Genomic DNA, 21,953 nt, shown 5'->3' with positions numbered 1-21,953 from the left:
TTTAATCTGAGGAGCCTCTGGGCTTAGAGCATACAGGTGTTGCACCAGCACAGGAGCTGATGTGCACCATAAATCCTCAGGATTGTGTCCTCAAAAGCACCCATTCCTCTGCACTAAAGACACAGATCTATCTGGTCACACATCTCTCCACCATCCGTCTGGACTTTGCAGAAGCCGAGCTATGCTCTGTATGAGGTGACAGTTCATAAGACACCGCACTGAACAGGCTCTAGATTTTTCAACAGGACCTATATTTTTCAACAGTTATGGGAGTGAGTGGATAGGAGTAGGAAGGACCAGTGAAAGCATGCACTGACTCCATGGGATAACATAGAAAGAAAGCAAACAACGGGACGGGTCCCCCAGCTTACCTGTCACTCTGGGGAGCAATAGGTGCTGAAGTTGGGGATCCCCCACCAGCCCGTGCAGACCTGAGTAAAGAGGAAACAGTCACATAATTAACTCCTGCAGTTGCTGATCTTCCTTATTGAACATGGCAGTGATGTTTTACAAGATTGCTGCTAAGAGGAAACTGGTTTGGGCTTGATTTTGTTTCTGACTATGACTAAAGAGACCCTGGTGCAGACCGTGGGCGTTCCTGGTGCAGAGGTGGCTCCATCCCACAGCCTGTGAGCCGCAGGGGCAGATGCAGACCTGGCTGTTTTACACCACTCACAAACTCCCTCCCATCAAGGTCTGCCTCTTTCTTTGTCACTCTGGAGATGGTGAAACACAGCCTGGCTTCAAGAAGACTTTGGAGGTCTCCTGAGACTTCAAATCTGTCTGTGCTGCTGGATTCACAGCTCCCACACCAAAGGCCATTTCTCAGTGTTTCTCCCCAGTCTGCATTTATCAAAATGAAACAGAAGGACTGCTTCCCTGGCATCACGGGAACCCTACAACAAGCTAGCATAATGTGTGCTTTTCCTATAGGCTGGAAAACAGAGTTCTCGAGGGAGGCTGATGAGGGAAAGGAAGAAGAGAAGCATTCCTCAGTGGTCACACTTACAGCGGGCTGCTCTTCTTTTCGTCCTCAGAGTCCGAGTTCTGGTGGTGGATCCAGCTCTTGTCTCCCTTCAGGGTGGTGCGAACCTTCATCTGCTTAATGATCCTTCTACGGTCTTCATCCGTAGGTGTAATCACGCGTCCTAGGGGAGGCAGAGGGCAAGGAAGGAGAGAGAAGGGTTGTCAAGAAGATTTCAGTGTCAGCAGGTGAACAACTGGTAAATCTCAGCCAGCAGGGAGCACAGGTCCCCCATCGGCCAATGATGCAAACGCTGAAGGAGTCTTTTGCTGCTTCTGATGAAAGATGGAAACAAGTTATCATCCTGACTTCAGGATCAATTTCCTCCATCTCCCCTGATATATCACCTCCTCTGCAGAGATCCATAGTTTTTTCACTTCTTTCTGGGGACTGTTTAACATTAATGAGTCATTTTCTTTCATGAAGACCAAAGACATTCAGTGGGTGGTCTAATCACATATTTACAAAGCAGTGCATTTCCTCTGGCATTTCCCATCAGATCAGCTCTAGCACGAGGCTTTTTTGGTTTGTGGGAGAGGATGATATGTCTGGAGCATGATGCTGAGCCAAGGGCTGGGGGATAAGCCATAAAATGCAAACACCCAGCTTTCTCTGGTGTCCTGTCAGAGCTGGGGGAGACACATCCTTTGAATATTTAAAAAAAAAAAAAAAAAAGGAAAAAAACAATAACAAAGATATTTTAACTGTGAAATTCCCCATTTAGTGTTTTCTTCTGAAGAAAATAGCTGTTTTTAAGATGAAGGCCAGATAAGGAAATCTCCTTTTCTGTGTGTTTCTGTTTATCTTCCATCTTCTGCTATTTTGGAAATGGCTTCTAAGAGATGAAAACCTCGGGCCTGACCTCCTCACAGGACATGGACCAACACAGCTCAGGGGTTTAGAGATACCAGGAAGTTACTGCAGCTTTACAGCTAACTTCTTATCAGCCAAGCCAAGGAAACCGCCTGTCTGCACACTCTTAGCTGGTGGCAATCATGAAATAATCCAATTTAGCTACCAGGAAAGGAGGGTCACTAAGTCTCAGTATCTTGTGTTCAAGGTGGGTTAAAAGGCTGCCCAGAAATTGTTATCACTGAGCAGTCGACGGGCAGTAAATTGTTTAATCTTGACACAAGATTATGTGCTTCAAGACTAGGTTATGTAGTAGAGGTGTGGTGGTGGATTTTTTTGGACAAACACATGCATCAGATTGCTGTTGAGGAAAACAGCCACACGGATGGAAAGAACGTCCTACCTCAGGTGGAATTAGCAGCAGCAAAGACACTGATATACAGGGCTATATCTACATCGGGGTGCAGTCTGGGGGACCAGCAGTAACACTCTGCAAGAAGCAGAGCACCTGGAAAAGGAAGGGCTGCTTTTCTTGGCACTGGAACTTCACATAAAATCTACCGCTTTCTGGAAATGAACAAGGCACTTCCACTCTTCTCCAGGTTATTTGTGGATTTGGAAGCATCATCCCACCTATTCGCATCAAAAAGGTCCTATGAGCATCTGTCCTATGAGCATGTTGCTGGGTCAAAACACAGCAACTGGTAGCCTTTGTGAGAATTTTCAGCACTTCTTTGATAGGATGACATTAGGAGTGTGTTACTGATACAGCAGAGGACAGATCCCCACCAGCCTGAGATGGGGAAAGGAATTACCTTTGTTGACACCCAAGGACATCATGGTTCTCACAAGTGCCTATCCCCCGTCAGTTACTGTTTGAAGACAACAGGTCCCTGGAATAAATGAAAAGGAGAAGAACAGATTAGTAATTCTGTCAAAAAACAGCTTCTAAGCTATGCATAAAAGGGAGTATCACAGCAGCGCCACAGCCACGGAGCCCGAAGGGTGAGGAGACCATGGCACATATACCAGAGAGATGCAATTCCTTCCCATGCCATGCACCTTCAGCATCGAGGATGGAAAAAATCCAGTGGGTGCATTCTCCATACTGGTAAATCTACAGATGGGCTGTGACAGATGCATCCTTCCAAGTCTGGAAGGAAAGCAGTGGGGGAGACCTCACCAAAGGTGCCCAAATCCGCCCAGGTGGGACAGATCTTCTGGAGTCTCTATAATTCAGAGAAGCTGAGGCTGCTTGGGTGAGCCTTGGCATTTTCATCAAACAGGAGTAGAATATAAGGACACTTGACAAATTTCAGTTGACAGAGATGATCTGTGTTTCCCCAGGAAACAGAGCAGAGGGAATGCCTTGCTGTCTGCCTCTGAAGTGAGAGTTAGCTCTTGCTTCTGATGGCAACTGAGTCCCTCCTGGAGGTGACCACTGTAAAGCAGCAAGGAGAAACTGCTGGACGTACAACCTTGGAGATGCTCTGAAATGGCGAACTGGCAGAGCACTTGTCGCTCAGTATTGCAGTTGAATAAAAACAACCACAAAATAAAAACCAGGAAATATATTGGTTGTTTCAGATACTGCCAAATATATTTATATAATTGGGAAAAAAACCACAAGGGAACAAAGGAAAACAGAAATCCCCAATATTGATCCACTGGGTTGAGTACCCATGTTAATTCAGCACCTGATTACTTTTTTTTTTTAATCATAAATGTTTCTTTTTTCTTTTTTTTTCCACACCCATCAAAGTTTTTGAGTTAAGCTGCATAAGCCCTTGTTTCAAAGAAGAAAGTCAAGGGCAACTTCCAACCTTCACACCCCTTTCCTCCGTTCTTTCCCTGCCAAAACTATCTGCTGAACCCGGATTCTTAAGCGACTATACCAACCATTAAGAGAAATGCCCAACCCTATTCGGGAGCCTGCGAATCTAAAATTAGGTTGTTATGATCTGCCGGTGGGCTTGTCTCTGCAACGCTGCTGCAAAGCCACACGCCCATGCGGAATGCCGAGCGCTGATCTCACAGCATTGCTTCTTGGCAAAGGCTCCTCCGCTGCCTTGTCTCAGCCAAGGATCTACCTCAGCTCCCTGCGCATCCACTCCTCAGCCGGTTTGCGCTCGGATCGGGAACAAGCCCTCTGCAATTACCCCTAGGCTCCCTCTCCCTTTCGCAAACACTCCCAAACATTAATTCAGCTTCCACCGTGAGCTGACAGCCCACCTCTTCTCTTATCCTGCCCAGATCCCCCTTCCCACACACATTTAATTGTCCCTGCTATTTAAAGAGAAATGAAAACTGGAGTGCTGCCTTAGATACCCACAAAGAGCCTCTCAATACTTGGGTATCTTTCCACTGAAGGAGGGAAGCATGGCTGTAGTCCGTAGGAGCACAGCTGAAGGACCTGTAATCTGGCAAATCTGGATTAAAAAGAAGTCAGTATCTCGGACCTGCATGTAGAGAAGCCACGTGGAAAGTGGCTTCATTACCTACTGTACTGAACATGTGTCCGAGCGAGGTCTGGAGCACAGCTACCCTGCTGACCGCAGGTCAGAGGTGCTCCTACATCCCTGGTGCCCTCTTCCAGATATTAAATTTCTTCCTATTCCAGGACAAGATAAAGGCTGAAGGAGGTGGAGGATGAGAAGCAGTGGAAAAGAGCTATCCCAAGAGCTTGACGTGGCCCCAATCCCTGATATAGGCTACGTGTTGTGATATTATGGAGATATTTGGAAGCTGAAAAGCCAGTACCTGTCTAGCAGCACAACTGAGAGGTGATCAGTCCCCCAGTTTAGCCTACTAAACGAACAAGCAGAGGTTTAGGAGCACATAGGAAAGACTCTCGGGAGATGCAGAACGAGGGCTGAAGCTCACAGAGGCACAGCACTGAACTCTCCTCCCTGTCGTACAACACCGCTCCGCTTGGGACCGGCCCTGCGAGGGGCACGGTCTCCGGTTGTTGCTTAAACAGAAGCTTTGCTTCTTACTCACGCAGCTCCCCTAACTTCACAAATACACCCAGAAAGGAAGGGAAGCCACGAAGGGTGGCACTCAGTGTGTGTGTAAATATATGTGCCAAGCCTTTTCCTCTGGTGCTGCGTTCCCTCTTCCCGGTTCACATCATCCTGGGAGGGACCGCAGCCAACGCCGCTGCACTCCACTGATATTTCTGGCTTGACAAACAGGCGTCAGAACATGTCGGTGGTGATCGCCCGGCTTAGCTTTGGGGGACTGGCAACTTTTTCTGCCAGCCTGCTTTTTCCACCGATGATTCACGCAATGGCTGCAGCAGCCCAGCTGTCCCAGCAGCTGGGACCAACTGGGAGCTCTCTACGGACTGAGGGACAAACTCGAGGATTTTAGAGCCTGGCTGTGTCCCTGTCCCACACCAAGGATTCTGCCCTCGTCACAAACACCGTAATGAAGCTGTCCAGAGTGATGCTTTCAGCAAAGCTTCTGTGATGGGTATAGAGGAATGCAAAGATCCTTCTGCGAGAGCCAGAGTCAGTCCCCTGCTGCCTTTAATGTGCTTTTCGTTGGTTCATGAAGGCTGCTAGGTGGATATTTTTCCCTGTCACCTGAGGATCAAGGCAACACAGACTGAACAAGATCGCCACAAGCTGAGAGGATGCAGCAAGAGAAGAGCAACTCAAGTACCCTATTTCTTGCCCACGTTTTTGAATCACCTGCTGTAGGCGCCTGCTGGAGTTGGGACAGGGAGCTTCGTAAACCTTTGTGCTGATGCAATGCAGACCTCACATGTCTGCTCAGCGCCTGCTCAGTAACAAGAGCATTAGAAGATAAATTACTGCAGGTTATGCCATGGATCCTGCAGTTACAATAACTCAACATTCCCTGCATGAGAAAGAAAAAGCTCATTTTCTTCTTTTAATGCTTGCTGGCACCCAGCAAATGAACTGATGTCTACAGATGCTGAAATAGTAGCTGTGCTGAAGGAACAGGAAAAAGAGATGTGGCCTGCTAACCCAAACCAAAAGAGACAGATCAGCAAACCAGCACCAGGAAAAGCATTTCTCAAAAGCGAGCTCGTATCATTTCTCCTTGCTTTGATATTCCAGCGGCTGGTGGTTAGGACACGAAACGGGAGGCGCAGCTTCCCCAGCCACACGAGGCGGCAGCAGGACCGCGTCCCAGCATCTGCTCCAGCCACAGGGCTCTGCAGAAAGGAGCACGGGATTTTTGGGGCCAGAGAAGATTAGCCAAGGGGTGTTAGACTCCGGGGGGCTGACACAAGACTCCTGGGAAAAAGCAGTTCTCACTGCTCCAAGAACTGCTTAGAAACGACACAGCTTCCCCTCGCTGGCAAAGTTCGAGTTTAGGCTTCAACCCATGCACTGTAGGACCTTCAAAGCACTTTTGCCCTTTATATTCGAATTTGTAAGTCTCAAAGACATCAGATCTGGATTCGGAGGGGTGTCTCCAACTGTTCCCAGTCACCCACCTTTATTCCCTTGAAAGGCAGTGACAAGCCAACGCGGAGCACTCCAAAAGTCTCCTTTATCACAACGTCACCAAGGGACGTGGTTTTTCACAAACGTGCTTTTCTCTGCTATTGGAACCTCCGCCACAGACAGTGGCTAAGTTACAAGGGTAAAAACTATTTTTGTTGGCACAGCTTATTTGGGAATCGATTACAGCTTCAGCCCTTGGCTACAACAATTTCCTCTATTGCTATGGAAACAAATCTACTTGCCTGCTTCTGGCCCAGATTGCGGCTGATCCCAACAGCTCCGCTTCCCACCTGCAGCACAGGACTAGGACCTGCCACTCGACTGAAGCTTCGAGATCTGAGCTCAGCAGGTGCTTAGGATCCAAAAGCACCGCTCCACCTCGTGAGAGTCACCCAGAAGCTGGGCGCATGGCCTGTAAGTTTGGAAGGAAACAACAGAGATCGTCTTCTGGCAGCCCCGAGGGATACCTGTGGATCTCTGGAGTTGGCTGAGAGCCTAATTTACAGCTGTACACCACTGCAGCTGTCTTTTCAGGACAGCTTCTCCAAAAAGCCTCAGAGGAAACCCCTTCCTCTGGGGCACGCTGTCTCCTCCCCCCATTTTACCAACACACCTTGAACACAGCACCTGGCCCCGGTGGCAAAACGGGAGATAAAAGGGGAGAAGGCACTTCAGACTAGCCATGACCCAAAAAAGGATGCTAGAAATCACAGCAATACCATCCCTCTGTATTTTGGGCACCTCATGTCTATAGCACCACATTGCTAAAAGCACTCCGCATGCACAGGAGCTTCCAGACCCGTGGCCCCACAGAGAAGCACAACAAGAACAGCTCGTGGCCTCTTTTCCTGACACACAAAGGTGACCTTCCCCTGAAACCCTCCGCTGGCCAACAAGCAGGGCTCAGATTTTGAGGCGCTGGATGAAGGACACGAGGTACAGCTGGAGTTTGTAACCTTCTTCACAGCCACCAGCCCTGTTTTAGCCACCAGAGCAGCTCAGGAATAGATTCTTCCTCTTCGACATTCACTACAAATATGAAACGTGAGACAAAGACATCATTGCAATAAAAAATCCATGTCCCTTTCATGATTTGTAGATGGGAGGTTTCCTTGCAGAAGTCCAGCGGGAGCCCTTCAGAGCCTCCCCTTTAGTGCCTGCACACCATCAGTGCAACAGGCCCTCCATCCTAATTGGCACCCTTGGGTGCCATCGCTATGCAAACGAGCAGTAATCGCTCTTCATTTCCCGATCCAAACAGTTACTGCGGGCTCCGTTAAGCGTTGCCTGGTTTGCTGCGAGGTGGCTGCACTTGGAGGGATGGATCCCTTAACGTGCATCCCCCGAACAACCTCGCAGAGCTGCCTCAGGCTTAATGTTTGCCAAATGCCCTGGGATCCTCGAAATAAATATCCGAGTGGCTCGCAAAACGCCAGCTCTGAGAGGCGTTTCTCCTCCAAAAGCAGCTGCAGAAGAGTAAATGTTTTTGGAGAAAAAAATAAATAGATTGGTAAATATGTGCACCAATCTCACCAGACTTTTTACCTTAAAACAAAACGAGGATGTAAGTGCTTTTACTTGCAGAAGCATAAGACTGTGGCAGCGTCCCTGGTTTCATGCAGAGGGTTCTCGGACCAACTACTCTTTGGCCTGTGATCTGAGAAAAGCACCGTGAGCTGCTGAGCACCAGCTACTAGAGAGACATCAAACAGGCAATAACAAAAACACAACAGACTGACCACGGTGCCTCGACCTGCCCGTTGCAGTGACTCCTTCCTCAGCAGGGACAGCTGGGCATTGCTACGGGCAGCGCTTAACCAAGGGGACGTGCGTGCCAGGACCTACCTCTCAGTCCAGGAAAAATTTGGGTCCAAACTCAACCACCACCTACCTGATGTTTCTGCACACACAGCCCTGAATGGATGCTTCAGATGGTACAAAACCACCGAGACTTGTGTGCATCTGGAAAGCATTAAAAATAGTATTTGGAGTGATTTGTTGTTTCTTTTTTTTTTTTCTCCCTCCAAAAATAAATATATTGCAGAAAAAATGGGTAAAAGCTGCTGATTTCACTACACTTTACCTTAAAACAAGAGGATGGGAGTGCTTTATTTGCAAAAGCACAGGACTCTGTGAGAAACCCCTTAGCTGGGAACAAAGCCAGCCAGAGGAGCTTTTAAGAGCTGTCACAGTCACCACAAACCTCAGTGATGCCGGACACGGGGGACATTAAACACCTTCCTTCACAACTGGCTTTAGGAACAAACCCCAGGCACAGTGATTGAATGCATCTCACTGCAGAAGACCCCTCATGGTCTGAGTCAAACCAGCTGTTGAATTTTTGAAGAAATAGCTTCAAAAAAGCCCAGCTGGTTTAATGGGAGATAACCGAATCAAAGCGATTTGCTTTCCTGGGGCAGATGCCTACAGGAGTTTTCATTTTCCAGTCCTCAAAACCCTCAGGGTCCTGCGGACGACCTACAGGAACTAGCCTTTAATGAAAATAAGCGTGGAAAGGCTACAGCCAGGATGCCTGGTCCTCCGGTGATAAAGGTGTATCCAGAGGAATTGCAACCTGCAGAGTGGAAAAAGCTGGGAAAAAAAAATAAATTAAAAATCACAGGTTTGCTCTTTAAGGAAAAGAAGAGCCCTGAGCCATTCAGCGAGCGCCTGGCTGTTGTAAGAGGGGTTAACTCCTGACTGCCTTAGCACGAGGGAAAGAAAATCAAGTCCCCAGGTGCCATCCGAGTCTCTTTAATAAAGAGGATAAAAGAAGAGGCCTAGCACGCTGCTCAGCACCGCATGCAGCCCGGAGAAAACACCTGCCTCTTTGTCGAGAGGCGCTGACGTGGCCGGCATCAGCAAGCAGAGCCAGCAGCTCTGCCAGCGAGGGAAACACCTCCCGAAATCTGCGGGGACATCGCCCGCCTCAGCTCCCGGAGCGGGGCCACGTCCTGCACAAAGGTGGCTTTTAGGGGCCTGGATCACACCCCGCTGCCAGCTCGTCCAGAGGGGTTATTCATCTCCTCCTCACCGTCATCTGCTTTATTTTTCCTTTAAACGTAGCAGTGGGATATCAGAGGAGTGGGAAATGAGCAGGCTGTGGGGCTTACTCACTGCCCAGGCGTCACCGGGAACAGGCAGAAGATGGAGGGTTTTATTCACCAGTTGTTTCCAGAAGAGAAAAAGGCCGTTCGGGTTTGCCATGAGGACACAGCTTTCAGCAAGCAGAAAGATTCAGACTAGATCACGACAGCCAAAGAATTTAGTTTCACGCCACACTGCTATACGTATTTCAAGCAAGATTAAAGTAAAAAATGCACAAACAGCTATGTTGTTTCAAAACAAAGTGAAAAGGTTTCATTACTTTTAAATTCACCTTTTGTTTCAGATCTTACCTTTTTTTTTTCCCCTTGGGAACAAGAACTTAGTGAAGCTTGCACGCGTTTTTGAAAGGGTTCAGTGTTGCGAATTTTGGAAAAAAAAATAAAAAGAAACGCGCAGCTCTACCCAGAGCTGTATCAGGTTCATCACTGCCAGCCCCAGCCTCCTGAAAGTACTCCAAAGGTCTCCTTTACCCCAACCCCAGCCAGAAAAACAACGTGAGAGCCCCTGAGAGTCTTTTCCTCCTGTTCAAATCCCCCATGTACCCAAGCTTTGAACTCAGGGTATGCCTTTCCAGGGGATCCTAAGGACATACCTGACTCCACACAGCTGGCCTCTGCTCTACCCCTCTGACAGATGCATCTCGCTGCCTCCTTCTGCTTTTAAGCAAGAGGAGAGGCTTTATCCTGTCCCAGGAGCTTCATTTCCCTCCCAGGTGCTTGCTGGAAGCAGCACATCGGGGCAGGGTTTTGCAGAAATACCCCACAGTGGCCTGCCTGTGCCTTCCTTAGTCCCCGTGGTGATACCCTGCACCGAGAGCAGGGCTGGGACCTTTTCAGGGACCTTTTTGCTCTTGAAAACTTTCCACCTCGCTCCTGGCTCTCACCCCGTGCCCACAGCCAGCGCGCTGCTCAGCCCTGCAACCACCTCTTCATCTCTTATCTCCCTGGCTCCCAAACCTGTCATTCCTTCCTGCTGGATCTATCATTGACTCGGACAGGCTGGCACCTTACCGAGGCTCTTCGTGGGATGGGAGGTTTCCAGCACGGGGTATAACAGCAGAGGAAACTGATGCCGTGGTCCTACAGGGGGGTGGAGGCGAGGCGCTGGCCCCTCGCCGCCACGCACAACGATTTTTAAATTCGTCTCTCCCCAGGTTCTCGTGAGCCCTTCATGAGTCAGGACCTGACCACCTTCCAGGCAATTAAACCCAAATTGCCTCTCCCCTCTCCGTGATAGCAGGTCTCAGGTATGCAGCGCAGGTGGAGCTGTGCTGGGGGAGGCGAGGCCGATCACCTGCGCGATAGCACTGGGAGAACCGGAGCTCCTCTGCTGCTGAGCTGGGTTTCCCTCTCCACCAGCTGCACGGGGCTGATGCCAGCAGGAGCAGGGATGAGTTTGGCTTGGTTCCGACAGCTGACGATCTCCTGACTTCTGCAGAGCACTTGACAAAGCTCAGAGGGGTCTCCAGGCCTCCCCCTCCTCCTGCTTCTCTCTCCAACTCTCCCCTATGAGCAGCATCAGGATGCAGGAATGATACGAATACACGACAGCTACAGGCTGGATACAATTCCCAATAAAAGAAATCTGGGATTTACAGCACATCTTAGCCTCAAGTTGTTTGTAGGATACGGCCAACACAAGTCCTTTTGTGCTGGGTGATTGCGACTGGTGCTCAGCTTTCAGACACTGACCCCTGGGATGTCCCAGACAGCAGGTGACCCGTAAAAATGGGAGTTACGGTGCCAAATTCCTGCTGGCAAACCCTCCAATGTGAACACCCTGGCACAAGAAATAAGTGTTCAACCAAAGCCCCGTTAGTACACCGCATCCTGAGACCGCATGCTTCAAACGGAGCTGCTAGCTAAATCCATCCCAAACGAGCCCTGATTTTCAAAGGCACGGAGCACCAGCAAGACCCCGTGGTCCTGAAAATCACGGGCAAGTTACGTCCACCTCCAGGAAACCACAAGGTACACGAGCAGCTTTGCTACGGAGCTGAACGGGGACAACCTTTGTCACGGAGTCACTGCAGGCAGGAAAGGCACGGTGCCCGCCGGCACGCTGAAGACGCTGCCTCTGAAGCTCCTCGTCATGTGAATGAAAGCAATTAGAAGCTACTTAATAAGGGAAGGGGAGCTGAAACCTTGTTTAGATTTTAATCTTTGGGGTGTGCCTGTCTGCGGGCGGGCAGCCAGCTCTGCTCACCCTCTGCACGCTCCCAGGTGCTGGAGTGGTCCCTACCTCGGGTACCTCAACGTGCTTGGAGTTTTTAAGGCAGCTGCAAGGCCAGACAAAGTCTCTTCCTCTCAGCAGCGTTTCGGGGAGCAGCCCCTGGTGAAAATCCCCCCTTGACAGGCAAAACAAGCTGCAAAGCTCGGTCTGGCTGCCAGGGCCACAAGGGTGGGCACCCTCAGCAGCAGTCCCAGCCGAGCAGCCAAGAGGTGGCTCCAGCACGGTCTCCTCTTACCCCGAGCAGGGAGAGATCCCTGCAGATCACAGCCTGGTCGTGCCCTTGTCCGTCCCCATGGCCACAGAGGCTGCAGCTGGCCCTGGGCAGCAGCGTGAGGAGGAACACGATCGATCTCTGCCCGCTCGTGCAGCACCCTTTGCTTCTAAATCCTCCAAGTGCCAGAAATCGGCAGCCCCTCGCTTAATTGGGAATGATTCTGCTTTCTGTGTAAGCCACTTAAAAAAGATGTAATTATACCCCAGGAGATGAAACACGAGCTATTCTTTAAAAGCTGACTGCAGCTCTTATTACCTGCAAACACACAGAAGGAAAACTCGCCAGCCATCCCCCTTTTTGATGGCTCAACTGCAACTTTAAAATGTTAATAACCATTTTTCAGCCTGCTTTTGTCAGGAGTTTGTAGGGCACTTGCAGTAATAGCCCCTTTGCACCTAATAGCCACCTTGCCCTCTGTTTGTCTCGGCGATGAGCTGGATCCAGCACTGGCCCTAGTTCTGAGGACTAAATGAACGCCCTGGGAAAGGAAGCAGCGCTGCTTTGATCCTATAAACACAGCTTTCCTGGAGAGTGCCACGGGGTGCCTTTACGCTCCTCAACTGTCCGTGCAGCCCCGGCCAGGCATCGAGGTCACGTTACAGCACTTGCTCCGCTTCCCCGGTGGCAGGAGGGGACCTCCCTTGGATGTCAGGGCACCAGGCCCTGCAGGAGCTGCCATAAATCCTGTGCTGCTCGTGCCTTCTGGGCAGGGACCCCGTGGCTGAGCCCTGCAGCTGTTAATGGACAACAAACCGTCTAAAGCAGGGTTCCTCTCCTTCAGCCCAAAGCATCATCTGCAAAACCAGCCCTGGCCTGGTGCCTTCTGAGCGATCTCTCGCACGCTCCTCCGAGGTGGAAGCACAAAACTCATTGCACCACTGAGCTTGCGTACCCCTGGGGGACCTGATCGGTGACCTGAATGCTGCAAACTGGGCTGAGGTCAGTCAGGAGGAAGAGTCTCGTGGTTTAATGAGAATTAATGCATGTTCTGACCTTCACGGTCCTCAAATTAAGAGGTATTTACAACTGGCAAAAAGGCTTGAATTAGAACTTCTTATAAACTTCTTAAACTCCATCAACTGTTAATTTTGTTATCTAGACCTAAATCGTGGCCCCAAGCCCCTCCAACCCCTACGGGACAAGGCAGGACCTCAAATTTTGCTCCAAAGCCCACCTTTTCCAACCCCAGAGGAAGGAAAGCCAGGGAGAGAAAGCTTCTCCGCACAGGTCACGCACAGGCACAAGGCTCCCTGCCCCAGAAAAGCAGCATCCAGGTTTCGGGATTGCTAATCCAGGTCTGCGCGCTGTCAGGCTGCCCTGCAGTGATCTGGATTAGGCGTGGGCACAGACTCGCATTTCTCTTGCATTAGCCAGAGAGCACAATGCAAACCTTGTGCCAGTGTTGTGCTTTTCTGTCAGCTGTTACCTGATCTGCTCCCAAGTCAGAGCAGCCTGGACAGACCGTGCCTGATCTGGCAGAAAACCTGCCAGCGCAAAGTTAACCCCTTAAGCTCATTTGAGCAAGTTGCAACCAGCAAAGGAAGTTTATGCTGGGTTAGCACTGTTTAATTTTTGAGCCAGCGTTGCTACGATGGGATTTATTTCACCTTTGTACTCCGGTTTGAATGACACCCCGTGCCTGGGAAGGATGGGCAGCTTCCGCCCCGCTGCCTGTGCTTGTGGAAGCGAGTGACAGCAGGAATTACACTCGGGGCTTCGGGCTGTAAACTCCCAGCCTGCAATTTAGGATCTCGTCCCACCTCGTCCACGCAGCAGGAGGCTGTCAGCCTGCCTCTGAAGGACCAGGCCACCAGCCTGAGTCTGCTCCAGGTCTTGGACTGAGCCCCCGGGGCAGATCTAACACCTCACGTCGTGATACGGGCCCTGCGTTGTGAGAAACTGGGTGGCTGGAGGCTTTCAAACAGACATAAAGTCATACATAGCTGCCTCAGAACAGAAAGGCTCTTAGTATTAAACCCAAAGTGATATTTAAGAGGCTGCAGCTCTCTCTTCTCCAGGCTAACCAAGCCCGGTTCTCCCAACCTTTCCTCACAGGAGAGGTGCTCCCGGACAGCCACGCCGCTGCAGGTGACACCTTGTGCCTCCGCTGCTGTTCTCCTGCCATGCTGGTCAAATAATTCACCTGCATCAGTCATTAACTGCCTGCCCTCCTTTCTCAGGACAGCCAACACGACCCTGAATCCAAGTCGCAGGAACAAGAAGCACCTGTGACTGCAGCCAGGCCTGCTGCCTGGGTGGGATTGCTGTGACAAGCCTCAGCCTCAGCTCAACCACATACCCCACGATGCAAAATTTCACACGAAGCTGGCAAAGACACGAGCTATTGAAGTCAGGAAAGCGTGGTACAAGCTTCCTTAGAGCGGCACACAACCCTGCCTGTCCCCAGAGACCTCCCCGGGGCCCCGCTGTGCTGGGAGCTGCACAGCCCCACACAGCACGACCACCCCCAGCACAGCAGCTCACTGCTGCTGCTGCTGCCCAAAATCACCGAATCATTTTTCACTGCACTGGGTACGCAGTTTCATTACTCTAATTACAAGGCATTAATTCCTAATTGCTCAACTAATTTCTGTATTTGAAAAGGAAGAAGGATGTAAAGGATGTTTACCGCACCCACATGCCATTGACCTTAAGCCTTGATGTCTAAAGATGAAAGCAGGAAGGAAGGAAAAGTTTTGGGGCTTTCAAAGGCAGAGCTTCGCGTTTGTATGACGGACCCATAAACGGAGCAGGACATCAAATCCTATTGAAGCTTCACGGCATCTCAGAGACACTACAAAGTTTTGCCACCAAAAAAAAAAAAACATCTTTAGAAAAGAAAATTAAAAATCCATCGTTTATGAAGAGTGGGACTTACAGTTAAATAACGTCGGGGAACAAATTCAATGTTTTGTCTTTGGCTGGATGAAGCCAGAACAAGCACAGGGTCCTGATGGATCTGACAGGGGAGGACATCCCTGCTCCACAGCCCACTGTGAGCAGCCTGGCTCCTGTCTGGCCACGGGCAGCTCGTTCTCCTGGCTGGGTTTGTCTTGGAGCAGCAGCGGGGCAGGGATGGGGGGAATGGAGATGTTCACCAAGCTTCAAGGTGGGAAGCATCAAGGACTGAGGGAGGGGCTCATCTCCTCCGCATGAGCTCTACCACTCCCATCCCTTCCTTTCCAGGGTGCTGATTTCATCCTCAGGGAGAACCAAAACAAGGCAGAGGAGTACAGAGAGAAGAATCTCCATCACACGCTGGTTTTGGGGAAGGGGGTTAGGGGTGGTGGCACGCAGAGCAGCTGACCCCAAGCCTCTCGGGAGGCTGTCTGAAGTCACAGGCTCAAACTGCGCCAGTTCTGCAGAGCTGCTCACTCGTGTCCGCGCACAGACTCGTCCCTGCTGCCATACCCACTGCTATCCCTCCGAAATTAAGCAGGTGACAGATTTCAGAAAGACAGGGACGGGCAAGGAGGGAACTCAGCAATCAGACGAACAAGAGCAGCAAAACCTCATGGCCAAACATCCTGTTCTGCCTCATTTACGTGCTGGCACTACTGCCAGCCTCGTAGTGTCCAAGCACCATTTCAGACCCACACTTTGCTCCCAAACGCTGGAGAAAAGAGCTTCATCTCTCTCTTTACAGCAGGAGGCAGCAGTTCAAGCCTCCCTCGTCCCCACCAGCTCCTCCGTAGGAGGGGACAGCCCTCCTCCTCCTCTCCAGCAGAGCCAGCAGGTGAAGTATGGGTGGCAGCAGCACCCCAGCTGCCCCCTTCGAAGCTCAGAGGAGCAGTCTCCCTGCCCAGCCCTACCTGCAAAGAAGCTCCTCAGCTGCAGCTTTCCCCCAGAAGACAGATGCGGAGCAGCCTGCAAGCGGTCTCCCAGCACCTTGCCCCTCAAGGGCTCGCAGCGGGGATCTCCGATCCTCCCTGGCAGCGAGGTGGCTGTGGGCGAGGCAGAGCCCTTACCTGCCGGCTGGATGGAGAGGGCTGGCTCCGGGAAGCCAAGCCTTGTTTTGAGGAGGAGACTTGGGTGTGTTTCGCCCTTCAGGGGAATCAAACAGGTTTCTCCATTCAGGCTGCACGGTCTCTCCCCTCCCCGCCAGCTCTCCTCTGCATTCCTCGCATTCTCCGGCCCTGCTGCTGTGGTGGGACAGCGGGGAGCAGCCCCCTGCTCTCGCCCACCGAATTTCTTCCTTCCCAGGCCAGGCATCACCAGAGCTGCCCAGGGAGAGGCTCTCCCCGCAGCAAGGGGGAGCGGGCACCCCGCTGCAAGCCCCTGCCTCTGGGAGAGCTGCTCCCAGCAGTGGTACCTGGGGAGCATCAGGGGCTGGCGCTGTAATTAGCGCTCAGAGATCCTCTCCTTGTAACTAATTAAATGAGGTACACAGGTGTGATTATCGCCCTTTACAGCAGAGGAAGTCGGCAGCTACTATCACCTTCCTCAATTTATTTTCCCTTCTAATTAATTGCTGCAGTTGCCACAAGATCCCCGAGGCCCAGCTCCACCAGCCAGCCTCTCGGACACAGCGGGGCCTTTGGACACACTTTTTGCCAGCCCCTGAAGACTTGGGGTTAGAGGCAGGAGCTTTGAGCACCTTGCAGAAATCAGGGCTTTGGCCCAGGATCACCACAGGCTGACAAGAAGGTGCTGAAGCCCCAGCCCTGCATCTATCAGGACCTCCCCCTGCAGCTGCAGCCTGATGAGAAGTAACGAGGAGCCTGGATTAGACGGGCCCCCAGAGATCTCCTGACTTCCCCTTTTTTTTTGGATCTGCTTTGTGTTGGATCTGCTGCACGACAGTGGGCAAACCACCAGCAGGATGGGCTGGGCTCTACCAGGGCAAATAACCCATCCCTGGCTCGCAGAAGCACCGCGAAGATAACGTCTGGAAAGCCCTGATGTCAACGTTGCGATTCCAAGCCCAGATCTTCCTCTCTGATCTACTCACGCTGCAACACCTGCAGTGGCGCAGGTTCAGCTGAGCTTTCTTCCCCAGAGGCTGCCGCTGATCCCAGCTGAGATAGGCCCAGGAGAGGAGATGTGGGGCTCACAGAGCCTCGCCCTGAGCCCGGGGTACGCACAAAGCAGCATCCAACGCAGGAAACATCCTGCTTCAGAGGCAGCCCAGTCCCTGCCCCTGTAAAGCATCCTTCAGGGCTCCAGCTGATAGCGTAGCTTTATTTTCAGTAACCCCTGAGTCATCCCATCGTTTGCAGAAGGTTTCGTTCGAGTTATTTCCTGAAATAATAGTGACTAACAGCCTGGGCAGCCTGTCGGGTACAGCAGGTCCTCTGCCAGGTGAGCAGAAGGGGCACCCCAGGGGCTGAGGACTCTGATTTTTTTTTTTTCTGGTACAAACACACCGTTCTGCAGTAAACATTTGAAAAAAATAGCATCTATTATGAGCACCTCAATATTAAACACCAAAAAAAAAAAAATGGCCAAGGAGGTTCGGAAAGAATATACACAAGTTTTACTGGCTGCAGACAACCAGTTTGTTGGACTGGCACAAACACAGGGCAAAACATTAGTCGTGATGATGTCTGTCAGCACCACTCTCTGCCTTAGAAGAAACAGAGCAAAGAATTGCTTTTCTAATTACCTCAGAAGAGATAGGTGCAGCGATAAGTCACATTTTGTTCTGAGCTTAAAAATGCTGCTCCAAACACGTGTACAAAGCTTATAAAGACAGGTCTTAAACTCAGGGGCGTGGTGGCAACATAGAAGAGCAGAGAATGTGCTCCCCAGCTGGCAGCTCCATCACAACAACACGGATGCTCAAGTTGGTAGTGAAAGACGTGCTGCACAGTGTGCAGCCATGTGAGACGTGGAGAAATGCCAAGCAAGACGCTTCTTTCCCTGCCACAACATGAACCACCACCACTCGAGCCCCATCGGTATCAATTTTTTGAAGGCTCCTCAAGCTTCATTCTCTGTTTTCCAACCCCTGGTGTCACCCAAAGCCCCAGGAATTCGGTACTGACCTCACGCAGCCTTCCTCCCCTTCGGAAGTCAGCCCCTTGCTGCTCCAGCCTGCACCTGCTGGCACATCAGTCCCACACTGGGTTCTCCAGGCTGGGCTGACACTGTGGCAGCTGCTCCTGAGCGAAGGGAAAAAGGGAGACGTTTTATTTTACTTCATTTAGGTCGTGTTCACAGCACAAAACCACGGCTAGGTCATCTCAGCTGCAGGCTTACAACACTGTGGGATGCAGAGCAGCACATGAGCGAAGGGGAGCATTTTCCTACTCGCTGCTACACATCACACTGGCCACGTGCAGCCTCTTGGGGGTAAGGCAAGAGGAGGTTAAAGGCTTGTCTTTGAAAGCCACAGAACTATAACGCTGCTACAACTGCCCCTTACATAAAATGGCTCGGGTTGGAAGGGACCTTAAAGCTCATCCAGTTCCAGCCCTCTGCCATGGGCCACCCACCAAGGGCCTCCTCCAACCTGGCCTTGAGTATTTCCAGGGATGGGGCACCCTCAGCTTCTCTGGGCAACCTGTTCCAGTGCCTCAGCACCCTCAGGGTAAAGAATTTTCCCCTGACCTCTAAATCTCCCCTAATTAAAACCTTTTCCCCTTGCCCTATCTGCCTCAGCAAAGCGTCACTCTCTGCCTTTTATTATCAGACCCCTTTTGAAGCGTTGAAAGGTCACAAGAAGGTCTCCCTGGAGCCTTCTCCTCCCCAGGCTGAACATCCCCAGCTCTCTCAGCCTTTCTTCATCGGAGAGCTGCTCCAGCCCCTTGTCCTTGTGAGCCTCCACTACCTGAGACTTCCGCAGAGAAAACCAGGAACAACAAGGACAGGATTTGACCACATCCCACAGCATCCCCCAGGAGCAGTCAAGCCCCAGCCAACCATGGCAACCAGGCAGCCCAAGGACTGCAGCTCCCCATCAGGGTAGCAGGGACTGCACTGTGGCAACACACCGGTTCTTCAGCTGGTGCTTGCACAAAAGGTCCTGGCTTATTATTGCAATTAAACCTGTGACCCCTCCAGCAGCGCCAGGTCTCTCAGTTTTGAAGCTGCAAAGCTCCTCCAGGGGAGATGCTTTCATCTGCACTGACGTAGTTGCAAGGAGAATCGAGCTCCTGCATTTTGGAGATGTGAGGTTTGCACAGGTGGATCACCAAGGGCAGCACCACGACCCCAAAACACAAAGCAGCCCCAGCACTGTTTAGTACATGGCTGCCAACCACCACTTTCTGTAGAAAGGGTAAAGCAGGGAAACTTTTCTAGCCATGGCTGTTCCTAGAGAGGAGCAGAGAAGCGGATGTTCCAGGCACAGTGTGACCGTGACAGGCTTCCCAGTTAACAGCCCAGAGAAAGAAACAGGGAGCACGTTGTATGTTTTAAGATGTCAGAAGGGAGGGAAGTCTCACCAGCTGTTGTCTTCCAAGACCAGCAAACCATGGAAAGAGACTTTCTGTGTTTCTCACCTGGACTAGGACAATGCTGGTGGGTCAGAGACACTGAATACCACTGGAAGCGTAGTATAAATGTAGGTATGTTACCATACAAACACGCTAACATAAACCACAGCTTTGTCTTTTATTCCCCAGTAAGGAGAGTGGTGTAGGAACACCTTTTTTTTATTTTTTTTTATTTTTTTTCCTATAGCTAGGGGTTTTCATACTCTACTCAGACCGAAACAACCGTGGCCAGCCATGCAGACAGCTTACCTCAAACTGGAGATTTCCAGGGCTGTGGTGTGAGCCCAATCCACACCAATCCCATACTGCAAACAACAGCACATCTACAGCGTGCAGCAGCTTGAACAGGTAGGGGCAATCAGTCCCAAACAAATCATTGTGGTTTTATCCCAATTAAGCTTTTAGATAAACCACTCTTTCCAAAGTATAGGTGGATGTCGCTCACACCAGCAGGCACAGAAACCCTGATGGGTGTTTTTCTTCTTCATAATTACAGGCACATATTCAGCTTTTAATGACACGGCATTTCAAAATCACAGCAGTGGCCAGAGGCAGAAGGTTTTTTGCCAGCAAGTGGCAGGTCTGTGTGACATCTAGAAGAGCAGCACACCACGGGGCCACTCAAAGGCAGCACTACCAGGTTGCTCCAGACCAGAAGCTGAAAGGCTGTCCGGTAAATCTGTAGGGAAAGTCGATTTGTTTCACTTCAGGCACTGAACCGAGACAATCACATCAAGAGCCTCATTTCTGTAGCTTCTAGAGGCTTTGGCACAAAGACTCCAGAATGAATGAATTCCTACCTGTGGTTCCTGATATAAATACGCAGCGTGTGTATGTGCATGGCTGCATGTAAGGGGTGTGAAAGGAAGCTGTTTTTACTCCCTTTGCTCACTGATACGCACAGCAACAACCACAATTGGGATGCTGCTTTGAAGCCAGCAAAATTTTAACTCTCACCACTGCAAGAAGTAGCAGCTTTTCCAAGCTGGCAGTTACAGGCTGAACAGCAACAAATTCAGGACACCTCAGGACAAGGCCACCAAGCGCAATCCAGCCAGCAAGGCCAGCCTCATCTGGAAAGGGCAGAGTTAGCCTGCATGCCTCTGAAGCAAACCCTGCCTGTGCTGCTGTCAACAAAATAAAGTCCCTTATCGTCATCAGCAGAGGAACAGAATCCAGGAGCAGCTTTTTTCCTCTGTATGGAGTTAAAACCAAGAGGGTCTGCTGTGGAAACACCCCGACACTGCTGCGGATCTGGCCTCCCTCCTTGGGCCACAAGCCAAAGGTGGGACACAAGTCACGGGAGGGACTTTAAGCCCCTCAGTTCCAATAACAACCTTCTCCAGGGGTGCATCCACTCCTGCAGCAGCAGAGGAAGCAGCAGGTTGGAAGAGCCCTTTTCCATCTCTACTTTGGAAATATTGTTTTTCTGTCAGTAAATTTCACCCTGAAGTGTTTGATTTTACCAGGAAACGGATTCTCCCTGCATCCTCTTCATTCTCATCAGGATGTTCCACAGTTAGTACTGGTTAATGCTCGTTTCACTGCTGTTTGCTTGTCTCCCCTATTTAGTGCACCACAAAGCAGATCATTTGGGATCAGTGAGACATAAAAATTACATCACAAGGAAGCTGCAGCCGCAGAAACCACTCACAGATTAGAGAGAACGCTTAACAGAAAAAGATTTAAAGAACTCTGACAATTTAGGTAAAAAAATATAAAGGAAAAACAGAAGTGACTTGACTATGGCATGAGAGAACTTTTCACGGAGAAAAGAAAGTGACAAGCATGAAGGCCACTTCCATCCAGGACATAAAAACAGGAAAACTGAGGATCGAGCTGCAAACTAGATACTGAGCTTTTTGCATTCAGATATGGGTTGTTTATTTTTGGAGGAGCGATGGGAATTTTGCTGCCACTTCTCTGAAACATCAACAGAAGGCTCATCCATTTCTCGAAGCCCAGAAGCTGTCCCAGAGGGGCTAGCAGAGCCACACAGAAGTCAGCGCTGGAAAGCCCACAGCTGGCAATGAGGAGGTCAGGCTGGGCTGCCTACGAGCTGCAGTCATGCCTGTAGGATGGACGTACCGTGCTCTCTTCTAGGTAGGGTAAATCAGCCTGCTCTGAGCTCCCTGCTGCCAGGGGCGTGCTGCTGCCACTTCCAGAGAAAGGCAGCCTAAAACCAGTTTGCGTAACCCTGCAGTACGTTCCTTCGCAGAGGTGCAGCGTGCATACCTTTAGAAACAGCGACGTCTACAAGGCAGGAACCTGCTCACCTTTCGAAACCCAGCCAGCCCTTTTATGGGTAGGGGGTTACGCACAGCAATTCTTGACATTCCTCTGACAACAACAACCTTCTGCCCAGAAGCGTGCAGTCTCCCTGACCAGCCCAGCCTGTATTTGAACAGTTACAATATATTTAGAATTTTTGAGTCTTTCCTAGTCATGAAAAGTGAGTCACCACCACTCCACGGCACTCAACTCCACTGCGATATTTCCTCTCTTTTGGGTAAGGCTTTCTTCCTCGTAACCTCCTTGCACCA

General features: G+C 50.7%; 1 protein-coding gene across 10 annotated transcripts in view; it reads right to left on the bottom strand.

Annotated features, from left to right (window-relative positions):
- The window catches only part of ZNF185 (zinc finger protein 185 with LIM domain), a 46,690-nt gene extending 28,620 nt beyond the window's left edge, over positions 1–18,070 (bottom strand). For 4 of the 10 annotated variants that reach the window (XM_013092442.5, XM_013092447.5, XM_013092446.5 and 1 more), the window contains exons 1-4: positions 15,784–15,933; positions 2,692–2,769; positions 1,010–1,148; positions 372–431 (exon numbers count right to left, since the gene is read on the bottom strand). In XM_013092442.5, coding sequence (XP_012947896.4) covers positions 372–431; positions 1,010–1,148; positions 2,692–2,716 — 224 coding nt within the window. In that variant the 5' untranslated portion in view covers positions 2,717–2,769; positions 15,784–15,933. The other 6 variants (XM_072043082.1, XR_011811847.1, XM_072043083.1 and 3 more) reach the window with 6 other exon arrangements.
- Positions 18,071–21,953: the final 3,883 nt, after the last annotated feature.

Source organism: Anas platyrhynchos, chromosome 10 (assembly GCF_047663525.1).
Source record: "Anas platyrhynchos isolate ZD024472 breed Pekin duck chromosome 10, IASCAAS_PekinDuck_T2T, whole genome shotgun sequence".
NCBI classification, from domain to species: domain Eukaryota; kingdom Metazoa; phylum Chordata; class Aves; order Anseriformes; family Anatidae; genus Anas; species Anas platyrhynchos.
Note: the sequence above shows the minus strand (reverse complement) of the source record. Positions and strands in the feature narration are given on the sequence as shown.